Source organism: Pelophylax lessonae, assembly GCF_965119305.1.
Source record: "Pelophylax lessonae genome assembly, chromosome: 4".
NCBI classification, from domain to species: Eukaryota; Metazoa; Chordata; class Amphibia; order Anura; family Ranidae; genus Pelophylax; species Pelophylax lessonae.
In genome coordinates, this window is record NC_138771.1 from 13,650,749 (window position 1) to 13,666,625 (window position 15,877).

The 15,877-nt window shown below is 43.8% G+C and overlaps 1 protein-coding gene across 1 annotated transcript in view; it reads right to left on the reverse strand.

The window, feature by feature from the left end:
- Positions 1-15,877, reverse strand: part of KIF23 (kinesin family member 23) — a gene marked incomplete at its 3' end in the record, with an annotated part of 67,911 nt that overhangs the window by 22,838 nt on the left and 29,196 nt on the right. The window contains exons 6-10 of the mRNA XM_082256314.1: positions 9,019-9,131; positions 8,746-8,916; positions 8,007-8,119; positions 5,306-5,427; positions 1,785-1,887 (exon numbers count right to left, since the gene is read on the reverse strand). Of these exons, the coding sequence (XP_082112440.1) occupies positions 1,785-1,887; positions 5,306-5,427; positions 8,007-8,119; positions 8,746-8,916; positions 9,019-9,131 (622 nt within the window). The remainder of the gene's footprint in view (positions 1-1,784; positions 1,888-5,305; positions 5,428-8,006; positions 8,120-8,745; positions 8,917-9,018; positions 9,132-15,877) is intronic.

Below are 15,877 nucleotides of genomic sequence, written 5' to 3' on the forward strand. Positions count from 1 at the left end.
ATTGATAAATCAGGACATGGATGATCAGTGCCCTGGTTATCAGTGTGGATGTCCCCTTTCACACTTGCTGGTTACCGACTAAGGGCCCTTTCACACAGGCGGACCGTCTGTTCAGATCCGCCTGTCCGTTTGTTTGGCGGATCTGAACGGTTCCCCAATGCATCCCTATGGGGCATCGGATGTCAGCGGAGACATGTCCGTTGACATCCGATCCATCAAATATGGATGGATGGAAACCCCATTATCCATCCGTCCAGCGGATCGGATGAGAACGGACTAACGGTCCGTTCCCATCAGATTTTCTCCATAGAGAGGCATTGGGGAACTGACAGCTGTGTCTCCGCACATAGTGCGGAGAACAGCTGTCACCCTCCTGCTCAGCGGGGGATCGGCAGATCGATCCCCCACTGAGAAAAAACAGACTCCGTCCGACGGACGGAGTGTGTGAAAGGGACCTAACAGAATGCAGATAACCGGAAAGTGTGTTTATGTGATCAGCTGCGATTAGGACAACAGCTGATCACATGGTAAAGGGCTGCTGTGAGTGGCCCTTTACCCAGATCTGTGATCAGCTGTGTCCAAAGAACACAGATCACACCAGGGGCAGGCTACAGAGGCGGGGCATGGTTCTGAGAGGACGGCTACAGCGCGCGGTTGGCAAGTGGTTAACATGGAACCCTCAGAAGGTTAGTGCCGTTTAAACATCGCCTTAGGGGATCTGACTTCCATTAAAGTGATCCTAAAGTCTTTCTTGGTTTAAAAATAACAAACATGTTATACTTACCTGGCTCTGTGCAGTGGTTTTGCACAGAGCAGCTCAGATCCTCCTTCTCGGGTCCCTTGCCAGCCGAGCCCCAGCTCTGTGTCCATTCAGAAATTGAGCCCGGGCTCTGCCTCCCCTCATTGGCTCACTGACTGATTGACAGCAACTGGAGCCAATGGCACCTGCTGTCTCAGCCAATGAGGGAGATTCCTGGACAGCCGAGCCTCTTGTGCAACATCGATGGTTCACAGAAGATATTTTTTAATCTAAATTCATAGAATGCATTAAGAAAAAAAAAAACCCAAAACCCCCCCAAAAAAAGACACACCCAACCTGTTCAGTTTAATGCCCTAAATGACAACCAAACTGCTGATTTGAGAGTAAAATTGCACAAGCCCGGGAAATCAAGCCCTTAGTAAAAGCAAAGTGGAAGCAAAGATGTACAATAAACTCCATCTTGTGGAGCCTATTCTTAGACTGGATATATATATATATATATATATATATATATATATATATATATATATATATATATATATATATATATATATATTTAAGCGCTTGTAAACCACTAATTAATTTTTTTTGGGGGGGGGGCCTACTGGGTAAAGCCATATCGCATACTAACACATCATGTTAAACTTACCTGAAATGCGAAGCCCCCCCCCCCATGCCGAGAAATCAGCGCTGTAGGCGCCTCCATCTTCACCTGTCTTGCGGACTCTGGCTCTGATTTGCCGGAGCCGTGATGACGTCACTCCATCACACGTGGGAGCCGCCGTTTACAGCGCAGGCGGCTGTTCCTTCAGAGCACATGCGCCAGTGAGGTCACTGGCTGCATGCAATGTAAATATCTCCTAAATAGTGCCCGCTTAGGAGATATTTACACTACTTATTAGGTAAGCCTTATTATAAGCTTTACTATACAGTAGGTAAAAGCAAGAGAAGGAAGTTTACTACCTCCCTAATGTTTAGAATGACTGTCCGGTTCAGTTTAATGCTCCAGATGCTTAGACTTTACCTGCTTCACGCAGTCTGTTTCCCTCTGCCTTTGTGCGGTTTGTTCTTTCACTTCCAGCCAAGTCTACAAGAGAAAGCTGACTCACTGTAACCTGCTCTTTTTCCTGCACAAACAACAAAACAAGAAGTCAATATGACGATCACAAAGAACAGATAATAAACCAGCAGACTGCTCATCATTGCTCATGATAACTAAGAGGGAAACATTGCTTAACTATTGTGGATCTGTCATGCAAAACACCTACTGTCAAACGTATTTCAAACAAGCTACATGTACACACAAGCAAAAAATTTTGACTTCTAGTAAAATCCATTTCTATGCTGTTCATTGACGAACGCAGCTTCAGATCTTCAGAACCATTGGGTTATACTGCCCCCTATAGGAGTAGGACACTAGAAAGAAAAAAATAAAATAAAAAAAGTCTGGCTACGCCCATGGGTAGCCTCCCCCTCTGCTATAGGCACTGTTTAGTTACAAGCAGTGTCAGAGGGGTGGGTGTGGTGTCCATCAATGATCAGAGAAATAGATGTTACGGTAAGTCAAAAATCCCATTTTCTTTCGTTCATTGACGGACACAGCTCCAGATCTTCATAACCGTTGCGACGTCCCAAAGCAGTGTTAAACATGAGGGTTGGGAACAGCAAAAAAGATTCCCCTGGCTAAACAGTGGCCAACCAGGCAACAGGAGCTCAACCAAAACTGGAGGCCACCTGAAAAAAAAACAAATACACCCTCAAAGAGGATCAGGTTCTTTCTCACCAGCAGCCTGAAAAACCTTGCGGCCAAGAGAAGCATCTGCAGATGCCAACACAGCCACTTTATAAAACTTTGTGAAAGAGTGCACCGACGACCAAGTGGGCGCCTTGTAAACCTGAGTCACTGATGCCTGAGGACAGAAAGCCCAGGAGGCACTAAGAGCCCGGGTAGAGTGCGCCTTGACAGGGAAAGGAGGAACCTGACCCTTGATGGAAAAGGCCTGAATCATGGTTGGTCTGATCTATCTGGAAATTGTTGTAGAGGAGGCGGACAACCCTTTACGAGGCCCATCCATGAGCACAAAGAAAGAGTCTTGACTTCCTGAAAGACCTCGTAGCCAAGTACACCCTAATTGCCCGGACCACATCCAAGGCATGCAAGGCAATTTCCTTTGGATGTTTAGGTCTGGGACACAGGGAAGGCGACACAATGGAACCAATATCCGGTCGCCAGACACAAGCGCCAAGCGATCCTGAGCAGAGGGGAAGAGACCCCCACAGACTCGCCAAGCAGCAGAAACAGACACCTGCAGCCACCAGGATAATCTGCACTCCACCCGCAGCGATCAGGAAGTCAAAGGATCCAGGAGTCAGCACCAGGGGATGAGGAGGGGCTTCGACCACTGAAATCGCCGCCAACAGGGCTCCACTGTCATGGCCGCCGCCACTATTTTCAATGGTAAACCACCACAAAATTGCCACTGGACTACATAAACATGGCCGCAGTGCATAGAAACAGGCTACAACAAAATGGCGGTACCATGAGGGTTACAAGGGACCCAGGCCTCAAGGACAGACCCAGGCAGGACAGGGGGCCCTTGCAGGAGCCCCCATAATGTACAACCCACCCAGCACAGTCGATCGTCAGGTTGCCGGCCGCGCACCGCCCCCAATCGCAAGCATGGCACCCCGCCCCCACCCCAGGAGGTGGACCAGACCACCCAAACAGCCCCAACATATTGGGGGGGGGGTAGGATGGGCGACAGATGAAAAAGAGGGGAGGGTGCCTGACAGGAACCCGCATCCACCCCAAAACCTTCCCCCGGGGGGGTGAACCGCTACACACCATAAAACGAACAAGGCGGGCACCCCTCCAGATAGAACCCCTCTCCATTAAAATGGGGGGCTGTCGGCCAGGAGGAATGCTGCGACTCGGGCTGAGACCCGGTTGTATACGAGGCATTTAACTTGCAGGCCACCCCCCATCGAATGGGGCTATGTCGTGGCCGATCTAGCATGGAGCTTAGGTCTGCGTACCCTCGCTGGCCAGACTGGGGTGACCACTGGATCTAGATTATTTAGCCCCTTGCCCAGTCCGGCTGTTGATTGTAGATCTCACAGGAAAAAAACCAGGAGAAAAAAAGAATTCTATCTAAAAAGAAAAAAAAAATTGACAGGACCAAAGATCCCAGCAAGGAACTAGGTCCTTACTCCTGACCAGGCAGAAAAAACAAAAAAAAAAAACGAGTGCCTATAGCAGAGAGGGACTATACCCCCCTGGGACTGCCCATGGGCATAGCCAGACTTTCTGCCTAGTGCCCTACTCCTGTAGGGGGCAGTATAACCCAACTGTTATGGAGATCAAAAGCTATAATACAAAAATGTGCTGCGCCAGAAATCACACAAATAAAAACAGTGATAATATGTGATAATAGATGAAAAACAGTTCATAAGGCACATAATATTTTTCATCTATCATTATCACATATTATCACTGTTTTTATTTGTGTGATTTCTGGCGCAGCACATTTTTGTATTATTTGTATGGTTTGTGATTTGTGAACACGATTGGTGTTTGCTGCCGGATTAGCATTTACACACTTGAGGATATATTTTTTCACACTATATTCACACACATTAGTTTTGTGTTATATTTTGGTTTGCGCTGATAGCTTTTGATCTGATACCAGAAAAACTATGTCCGTCAATGAACGAAAGAGAAATAACCATTTATTGGATAAAAGAGCAATTTCACAAGATAACAGTGGTGTAGCACTTGGTATAAACAAAATCATTCGCTGTGTTCCAGGATCAGTATGCCGTCATGGTATCTGTGGAGGCGACACGTTTGCGGTCCACCCCCACCACTTGCCCACACAGATGGCCCCCTGTATGGCCTGAAGGAGTACACATGCTGTAAACGCACGCCATGCAGGTGACACCGGTATCCGCCAGCTCAGCGTACCGGAGTTGACAGAAGCGCTGGGAACCATCAGCGCCACCAAGGACACTGGCTATACACTTGCCAACAGCATAGCTATCCCGGAAGACAGCAGATGATTGTTTATACAAAGCGCTACACCACTTATCTTAAGTTGCTCTACTTTTATCCAATAAATGGTTATTTTATTTAACTGCTGCCACTTAGATGGCACTGCTCTTCCCTCCTTGTATCTTCTCCAGAGTCCCTTCTAGCTCTTCATGAGCCAGCAGCCACTAAGAGCATCTCCTACAATTTAAAGCCTGTCATTTGGACTTTATGGACTCCACCGTATAGCCCTCACCTCTTGTATCAGTCCTTAATATTGGTTTTCATAGCATCTTGCAGCCTGGCTACAAAAGTATCATGCGATCCGGTTGCAGTGCGTTTCTAAAAGTAGCACATGCACTACTTTTGGTATGGTGCAATTTCAGGCAATTCAAAACAAATGGTCCTAAAATCTCACCGCACAGAACAGCATGTGAATTGCACAGGAACACTCAGTGTGTTTCTGTGCGGGCAAGGTGTGAACCGACCCAGAGAGGGTCCTGTGACATAGTAATTACCTGCAGCACATTATCCCCATCCGCATCAAGTGGGGCTTGTGCCAACTTGATAATGAAAACACTGTGGGAGCGGCTGGACTCGCGATTCAGTTGTGTGTTTGCAATTCTCCTTCTCTTTTGCCCTTCGAGGAATCAAAAAAAAAAAAAAACGAACAAAACAAGATTTTAGTGACAGACAGAAGGGTCATGCATGGATTAAAATGTGGCTGGCTTAGCATCGACTGGCGGACTTTCAACCCATGTATGTGTTGGAAGAATTGGCTGAGTCAGGAATCTTTCACTAAATGTAGCCGTAGATATCTATACATATCTATATTTATCTATATATATATATATATATATATCTATATAGATCTATATATGTGTGAACCTAGAAATTTAGATAGAGGTTAATATTTTATATATCAATAAAAGTCCATGAAGCAGTAACAATAATAAATATGATAAAAGCAAAGACTTGATAGTGGTGTTAAAAGCCTCCACACTTCCACCCAGTGTTCAAGCAAGGTACTTCTTACCAGAAGCCTATGGAATATAGGTATACTTTGTGTCTGCTCAGTGTCCTGTACCCCACCCTCCACTATCGGGAAGAAGAGATGCGTGTCACATGACAAAACTTTTTACACTTGTAAAAAAGTTGCAATGTGCAATATGCCTCAGAACTTTGGCCTATCCAAGAAAGGCTTAAAATCTATGCTGTGTATCATATACAAATGTTCAGTCCTTCATCCTAGTAGATCCTGGTCTTTGAGAGCTCACCATAGGACTATGGAAATTGGAGCTGAGGATCGTTCATAGATTGGATCCAAATGACTATGTAACCCCCTATAATCAAGGGGTCATATACTTCTGGTAAGAAGTACCTTGCTTGAACACTGGGTGGAAGTGTGGAGGTGGAGGCTTTTAACACCACTATCAAGTCTTTGCTTTTATCATATTTATTATTGTTACTGCTTCATGGACTTTTATTGATTCATTGTTGCCGTTTATGGACTTTATACTTTGATATTAAGCTATTATTTAGACTTTTTTAATCCCATTTATCCACATCATTATATATATTTATATTTGCACAAGCACTTTGATGTATGACACATGTGAAGCGCAATATTTCACTTTTTTAAAATTGTCACAGCACTTTAGCTTTTTGTTTGCAGCTCACAATGGGGAAGAAATTCCTCAAAGATTTATATTTTTTGTGCTTCTTCACGGGGCTGTTTAGCCCTTTTAGTTATTTAATCTTTTGCGCAGTTTCTTTGGTTTCACCATTTTTATATATAATATTTTATATATATCACAGTAGTTAGAGTGATGCTTTATGATGTACTTATTTCTAGTGATAGAGGCCGCCATCCCCCTCGCATGCATGAAAGGAGAGTTTGTGTCTCTCTATTCCTACAGCAAAAAACCTTGAAAGATAACGAAGCAGGATGCTACATTCCAAGACCAATTTTCAGAACCATCTCTGACCGGAGAGATTACAGCTAAAGGATGGGACAGTTGAATTAACCGTTATTCTACCAGATGAAGGAGTGGACATTGATTGGATGAAATATGCTATTACACTTTAGATCAGCCCAGAACACACCTATACCTCAAATAATCATCACTATAAAAAGTGCAAACCCTATTGCCTGGGTAGATTTTTATGCACGAGACAGGCTGCTTTGACTGAACTCTGTATATATCTCCATGCGCATGTAAATAAACGAATACCTCTTGTTTTCCAAATCACCGGATCTGAGTTTTTCCCTACAGTATGGCATAAACTTGAGTACAACTAGCCTGTCGCGTTTTTTTTTCTCAACATTTACTGTCACAGGTTATAAGCAGGCAACACGAACCATTGTGTTGTCCCGGCAGGGAAGGCTCCCCACTGGCAGAACACAATAGCACTGCGGGAAGGATTCCCTCAACATTGAATGTGTTAATGGGGAAAATTGAGCAATTTTCTTTCCTTCCACCCATGGTAGAAGGAAACAAAGCTGCATAACAGATGGACTGCTTAAAGTATTACTAAACCCCCAACAGTAAAATCAGTCTGTATATACTGTAAAGCATTCTTGTTATACGCACTGTGGAGCCAAAAGGGGTTAATCCTCTGCATTTGTGTAAAAAGGCTGTTTGATCCTGTCTCCCCCCCCTTCTTCCACTATCCCCAATCCGTCTCCTGGCAGAACAGAAGCCAAGCTGCACATGCCCAGTTTGGTGTGTATTGATAGTTTTTTTTTTTCCTTAGGAGAGTGCATGCGATCAGCACTGTCCAGAGGGTCAGGGGTCATGCAGCCTTATCGGACAGGGAGAGAATGAAAACTCCTACAAGCTTTAACCAGACACTGATAGAAGTCACATAACTGCTATATACTGCTGATGAGAAAAGGTATTTAGCAGTTTATATTTACTAAAATAATTGCACATTTCCATGTTCTGTGGGAGACCAGATATAGTGAATGCAGGGTGCTGGGTTTAGTAACTAAGTGTGAGTCAGAATATATACACACACTATAATATATATATATATATATATATATATATATATATATATATATATACATACATATACATATACATATATACATACACACATATACACACACACATACATTACACACACACATACATTACACACATATATACACACACAGTATTATCCCATGGATAAAACAATTTTAGCACAACATCCCTGGACTACAAATCTCACCTTTCCAGAACACATCGAACGCCTCCTCTGTAGTTTTAACTTCAACTTCTGTGCACCCAGCAACATACATGTTATGGTTCTGGTCTTCCCGCAAGATCTTAGACTGTGGGGGTCTGAAATAAATAACGGTAGTTCAGGTTGGTGGTTGTTGGAGGAACAAGGGCATACATATAGCTACAAAAGCGTACATTAGCAAAATAGGAGAGCATGCAAATCATGCAAATGTATAGATTAGACACATGACAAGAGAACAATGGATGGATGAAGAGGATGATGGACGATAAGCTTTGTCTACATAACTAGGGAATCAGGCAGACAGCTGGGCAACAAGGCAAAAGCTATGTAATATAAACATACATAAACTCTGCATTCTTTCCCGGCGTGTTCCATCTAACAAAGGAATAGTAAAAAGTTACAATCTTTATTTTATATCACTTCAAAAACTGCAACATGCATATAAAAGCACACGGCTCATGGAATGGAATTCCAACTCAACTCATTGAACAGAAGGAGAAAAGAAAGCAACTGTCAAACACACAAAAAAACAAAAAGCAGAACAAAAAACATTTACAGACTGGAAACAAAAAAAAAAAGAAAAAAAAAAAAAAAAAAAGGAGAAAATAAAATAAGTTTTAAAAAGTGGAAAAAAAAAAAAAAAAACACTTAAGATGCCACTTAACACATGGCTTTGGATATTAAATTAAGCAGTTTAGTCTTTACACTCAAGCATTTAGCTTACTTTGGTCTGATGGGATCTATAGGCACCTCTTCCAAAAGATCATATATGTAATTATTGTAGATTTCAATGTAAGAAACAAACACACTATATACACTATCTTCATCTACATCTTCCACCTGGCAGCTATCTTCAATGTTAATCATGTCTGCAAATTCAGGTTCCATTCTCTGCCTGCAAGACATATGTACATAATGTAAAACTTCATAAAAACAAAAGAAAAGAAATAAATAGAGAAAAAAACCAAAAAAATTACAGACAAGCCCATCTACATACCTCATAGGAGTCCTGGTGGCTACCTGTGTCTGAGCCTCTCTCCTCTGCCGCTCCAATAATGCATCCACCTCATTCTGAATTTCAATGCCATTTTTATCATCAGTCTTAAAGGTCTGAAAACACAAAAAGAGGGGATTTTACCACCTAACGTACGCCCCATTGCAGATTTAAATGCTACAGGGCGGCTCTCCTGTGCAGAATCATACATTTACACACACACACACACACACACACACACATATATATATTACTTCCCTTAGTGAAAGCAGCACTCTGTAAACACTGGCTAGGCACACAGTTAACCCTTTGATCGCCCTAGACATTTAACCCCCTTCCCAGTCAGTGCCATTAGTACAGTAACCTTGTATTTTTAGCACTGATCACTGTATTCATGTCACTGGTTCCCACAAAAGTGTCAGTGTCCACCGCGAAAGCGCAGTTCCCCTATAAGTCCCTGATTGCCACCATTACACACACACACAAACATTATATACATACACACAAAATAATTCCGTAAATATATCCCATAGTTTGTAGACGCTATAACTAGGGCCGAAATGACGAAATCGATTGACAACTAATCGATTATGAAAATAGTTGACAACTCCGCTCAGTACACCTTCCATACATGTCAGTAAGTGCCTGAGAACTTGTGAATGTGAGGAGCGATGCCTCATGGGACATGTAGTCCTGGGCAGGAAGTGAGTGGTTCTAAAAGGCAGAAGTTTTGTTTACCTTGCTTTAGGGGAACTCTATACTATCCTTTGCAGCTTGCTATTGGGGCACTCTGAAGGCAGGAGGAGCCAGAAGCGTCGGATCAGAGCTGCTCTGTGCAAAACCATTACACAGAGCAGGGAAGTGAAATGAGGTTTGTTAAAGAAATAAATCACTTTAAGGCTCCATTCACATGTAGGAGTTTTTCTGCTCTAGGATCAGCTCTCAAAACGCCCAACAAGACAAATCCTATTCATTTCAATGGCCCCTGTTCACATCTGAGCGTTTTGACGCTGTGAGCAAAACTCCCAACGCTCAAAAAAGTACATGAGCTTCTTTTTGGGCAGATTACAGGCGTTTTCCATTGGTCTCTATTCAATCTAAAAACACCTGCACAAAAAACACCTGTAAAAACGTCCATAAAAATGCCTGTAATAGCAACGCCAAGATGTGAACGTAGCCTAAAGACCATGCAGAGAAGATCAGCATATGAACCCAGAGAAGGTGGAGGCTGATCGACTGGAGTAACAGAAGGCATTACAATTACATTTAACCGCTTGCCGACCGCCGCAAGTAGATTTACTGTGGCGGTCAGCCCCTGCCAGGCAGAGTGACGTTAATTAACGTCACTAGCCTGGGAGGGTCTGGGGATCGAGCGCGCGCGTCCGCGGAGGCGCGGTCACGGACCCCCCCGCGCGTGTGACCAGCGGACCCGATGTCCGCCGGCCACTCGGCGATCGTCGGGGGAGAGGGAGAATGTCAGGCAGCTTGTGTAAACAAGCTGCCTGTCATTCTCCTCGCTGTAAAGACACTGATCATACGGATCTAGTATGTAGATCCGTTGATCAGTGTCCTTACAGCTAGAGCCACAGCCAATCACAGTAAGAATCACGCCCCTAGGGACACACACAGCCCCTCCCTCCCAAATAAAGTTAACCCCTTCACTGCCAGTGTATTTTTACAGTAACAGTGCATATGTATAGCACTGATTACTGTAGAAATGTCACTGGTAACCCCAAAAGTGTCAAAAATGTCAGTCAAGGGTCCTATCTGTCCGCCGCAATGTCGCAGTACCGCAAAAAAAAAAAAAAAAAAAAAAAAAAAAATCGCAGATCGCCGCCATTACGCGTTAAAAAAAAAAAACAACAAAAATGACAAAAATCTTTCCCTTTGTTAGTAAACGCGATAACTTTTGCGCAAACCAACCAAAATACGCTTTTTGCGATTTTTTTTACCAAACATAGGTAGGATAAAACAAATTGGCCAAAAATGTTAAAATTTTGATTTTTCCATTTTTTTGGGAGAATTTCATATAAAAAAATGTGAAAAATATTGTTGTTTTTGCAAAATGTACGCTCTTTTTTTGTTTATAGCGCAAAAAGTAAAAATCGCACGGGTGATCAAATACCACCAAAAGAAAGCTCTGTTTGTGGGAAAAAAAAGACGTCAAATTCGTTTAGGTACAGCGTCGCACGACCGCGCAATTGTCCGTTAAAGTCACGCAGTGCCGAATCTGGTCTTTTAGCAGGAAAATCCTCCGGGGCTTAAGTGGTTAAAGTAAACACTTACCAGTATTGTGCATTATGTTTAAAATGATTATATCCATGAAAAAAAGTAGTCTCAGCTTTTAGTACTACTTTAATATAAAAGATTTATATTCTCCCTAACCCCCTCCATATTTTTTTAACCCCATTATGACAGGAAATAAAAAAGCATGCTGCTGCTACTAAACGTCTTAGACCTGGATCACACCTATGCGTTTTTTGGTGCTTTTTACAGAAACGCACTACAGTTCGTTTAACATGGGTTTCCCATGGGACACATTCACATTTATGCTTTTTTTCAGCCGCTGCATAATGGAAAGGGTCAAAGACTTTGTTCAATGCAAAAACTGCTTTTTTGGTTTAATAGACTTCAATGGAGAAGCTGCAGAAAATCATGTAGTGTGTTTTTGCCAAAATTTGCATTTTTAATCTGCCCAACAACAAATTGGTCAAAAAAAAAGTATAAAATGTAAAACTCAAATTGCAGCACAAACGCATGTTCAAAAAACGCATTATCTAAACGCACAGCAAAAAGCACTGCATTAACGGATCAAAAGCAAACTGCATAGGTGGGAACCCAGCCTTATGCTGACCATACATGTATGGATTTTCGGACAATATTCTGACCATACATGTATGGATTTTCGGACAATATTCTGACCATACATGTATGGATTTTCAGACAAGAATATTCAACTGAAAAACCTTTGCACATTTGCTGAAAGAAAGAATGTCGTTTGAAAATTTCACTTGCTTTTAACATTCAGTTTTAAAATGAATGTAATTTCTGAACAAAAACCACATTCACTGCCTGAAAATTCTTTTGACCAAGAAGTTTTCCATCCTGCTCCAATTTTCCTGCCACTGTGGTTGAAAACGAGCATCGATTTGACCACACTAATGATTACAAATTTGAACAAAATGTTCTTAAAAACACTTTTTTTGAAGGAGACGTTTTAGTATGGCCAGCATAAGGGCTATTTCACACACTGAGTCCGTTGGCCGGACTCCGCTTTTCTCAGCGGGGGATCGATCCGCCGATCCCCCGCTGAGCAGGAGGATGACAGCTGTGTCTACGGGCTGTGTGCGGAGACACAGCTGTCAGTTCCCCATGCATCTCTATAGGGGAAATCGGATGGGAACGGACCATCGGAAAATAGGGTTTCCATCCGTCCAGATTTGACGGCTCGGATGTCAGCGGACATGTCTCCGCTGACATCCGATGCCCCATAGGGATGCATGGGGGGGGGGGGGGGGGGGAGACCGTTCAGACCCGCAAAAAAAAAAAAAAACGGACAGGCGGATCTAAGCGGTCCGCCTGTGGAAGGGGCCTTAGTGACCGCTTTTATCAAGCCACCTGCCTATGACAAGGGAGTCTGTCATACACAATATATTACAGTTCTGTCTGAAAATCTGCAAAACAGTCTTTTTTTCTTCTATTAAATAAAAAATTTGATCCGAGTCTGATATTTACTAGATTCAACCTCATACTATATTACAGCATCTCTCTTCTGTCTGTTCTTCTCAGAGTGGATTAGAAATTTTGCTCCCTAACCATATAGATGGCATTTATATTTAAAAATAATTTTTTTTTTTTTTTTTTTTAGAAAAAAGGCAAACTGTACATATTGACTGATTCTACACCACGCTTTTTAAAGCCTGTTATATGATCGAAAACCATAAATCGGCCAACTAATCGATTAGGAAAATAATAGTTTCAGCCCTAGCTATAACGGTGTAAACCAATCAATTTACGCTTATTGGGATTTTGTTTTACCAAAAACCATGTAGCATAATACATACTGGCCAACATTTATGAAGAAATTTGATTTTACTTTTTTTTATTGGAAGAATTTTATAGCATAAAGTAAAAAATGGGATTTTTGACTCACCGTAAAATCAATTTCTCTGATGAGGTTCGATACAGCTCCTGATTCTTAACCATTGGGTTACACTGCCCCCTACTGGAGTAGGACACTAGGAAGAAAAAGCTTGACTACGCTTATGGGCAGTCCCAGAGGGTATAAACCCACTCAGCTATAGGCATGCAGTTTTGTTAGTGTCTGAAGAAAGTCAACTCCACAGGAGGGATGGGTGTGGTGTCCATCAATGAACATCAGAAAAATGTATTTTACGGTAAGTTAAAAATTCTATTTTCGCCTTCGTTCATTGACAGACAACTCCTGATTCTTAACCATTGGGACGTCCCAAAGCAGTGTTAAACAGGAGGGGTAGGAAAAAGTAGAAAAAAAAAAATTGCCAAGGCCAACGATAGCCAACCAGGTAACATGGAGCTCAACCATAAACTGGAGCTCATCTGAAGAAAAAAATAAAATAAAAAAAAAAAACACCCTCAAAGAGGACCAGGCCCTCTAAACAGCAGCCTGCAAAACCTTGCGGCCAAAAGCAGCATTTGCAGATGCCAACACATCCACTTGTAAAAGTGTGCACAGACGTTCAAGTGGCCGTCTTGCAAACCTGTGGCACTGACGCATGATTGACGGAAAGCCCAGGAGGCACTGAGCGCCCTAATAGAATGCGCCTTGACAGGGAAAGGAGGAACCTGACCCTTGACTGAATAGGCCTGAATCAATGTCTGTCTGATCCATCTGGAAATGGTCGCAGCAGAAGCGGCCAACCCTTTTTAAAGGTCCATCCGTGAGCACAAATAGAGACTGACTTCCTAAAAAACTCTGCAGCTGCCAGGTACACTCCAATTGCCCGGACCACATCCAAGGCATGCAAGGCAATTTCCTTTGGATGTTTAGGCCTGGGACACAAGGAAGGCAACAATGTCTTTAGTCAAATGAAAGTCAGAGACCGCCATAAGAAGCAATGATGGGCAGGCGCAAAGCACCACCTTATCCTTGTGAATCATCAGATAAGATGGACAGGATAACGCCACCAGTTCCAACACCCTGCGCACAGAGGCGAAGCTACCGAAAAAGGCCACCTTCTGGGACAGCAAAAGCAGGAAAAGCTCCCGAATATTTTCAAAGGGAGGCTTCAGTAGAGCTGAAAGCACCAAAATTAAGATCCCCGGGTGGCAACAGAGCACGCATTGAAGGAACCAAAATGTTGGACACCCTGGAGAAAGGTACGCTCCAGGGAGTGTTTGGCCAAAGGTCTTTGGAAAAAACTAAAATATGTTCCAAAAGAAGGAATAAATCTTGCACTGCCCCAAAGAGACCTGTAAGTCTCCTGGGGACAAGTGCAGGTTGTAAGGGAAGAACCTTTCCGGAGGATAAGACTGAACAACTTTGTGGACCCACTCGTCCTGTACCAGGGAGGTCCATGGATCTGAAAGCCAGCAAAGACATCCCCCCACCCCAGATACGGTTGAGGGCGCCCCGTCATGCAGAGGCAGCCTTGCCCGCAGGCCAAGAAGAGCCCGCTTGTGGCTTGCCAGACCAGGTCCTCTTGGAACCTCGGGTGCAGGCCCCGACTTTTGACCCCTTGTCTTGAGACCCTGAGGGGCGAAAAAAACTCTCATGACCAAAGGAGAATGGCCCACATCTACGATGGGGCTTCTTGCCCTTGGTAGCCAGAGGAAGAAGAGTACTCTCTCCCCCCCCCCCCCCCCGTGAGACCCCTAACAATGTTATCAAAGGAAGCTCCAAACAGACGATCCCCCTACAAGGGGGAGATCAGATAAGGCCTTCTTAGAAGCCTGGTCCACAGACCAGCATTTCAGCCAAAAAATACGCTGAAGGACCACCGCTGATACAGACAGCCTAGAAATCAAAGGAGTCGCATTCAAAGAGGCATCACAGAAACTGTAGCCCCTGGATCAATTGATCCGCTAGCTCTCCAAGACAGAGGGAAGCGGTTTCCCCTCCAGGTCCCGTCGTAGAAGGTTAGCCCACTCGGTCAGAGTTTGCGACACCAGAGCAATAGTAAATACTGGCCTAAGTGCTGAACCAGCCACAGCTAACATACGGCGGGGACAATCAGCTGGATCTGTAAAAGCAAGGGACTCCTCAACCGGAATGAAGGTAGCTTTATTCAACCTGGAAATTGACGAGTCCGCTACTGGGACCGTCCACCTTTTTAGCAGTTAATCCTCATAAGCATTTTTGCCTTGCTGTATCCCTAGGAACCACTGCGTTTTGGACAATCCCACTGTTTTGTGACAATGTTGTCAAAGCAAGCGGAAAGGGGGAACACACCTTCGCTACTTTGGAGGGCCTGTGGGTGCCGAAAGGGACCAGGGCCTCCGATGCAGCATCAGCCGCCACCTGCAATTTTAAAATCTCATGCACTGACACACTGACCGTGCATCCACCAGCACCTTTTCATGCGCGCCTAAAAAGGAGCAGGAGTCATCCTTGATATGTGAGCACTGAGGGTGACCCAGCAGGATAACTCGTGTCCGCGGCAGATGAAAATTTCAGAATCTGATGTAACAATCAGGGGAGAGCTGCCGAGCGAGTGACCACCAACTGGGGATGTCCTGAGCCCCTCCATAGAGGCCCGCATAATAGTAATTAGCCTCCTTAAAAAGGATGCCACCCGCCGTAACTTGGATGTGCAGGCAGGGTACCAGAAATCCCAGCAAGGAACTAGGTCCTTACTCCTGACAAGGCAGAAAAAAAAAACAA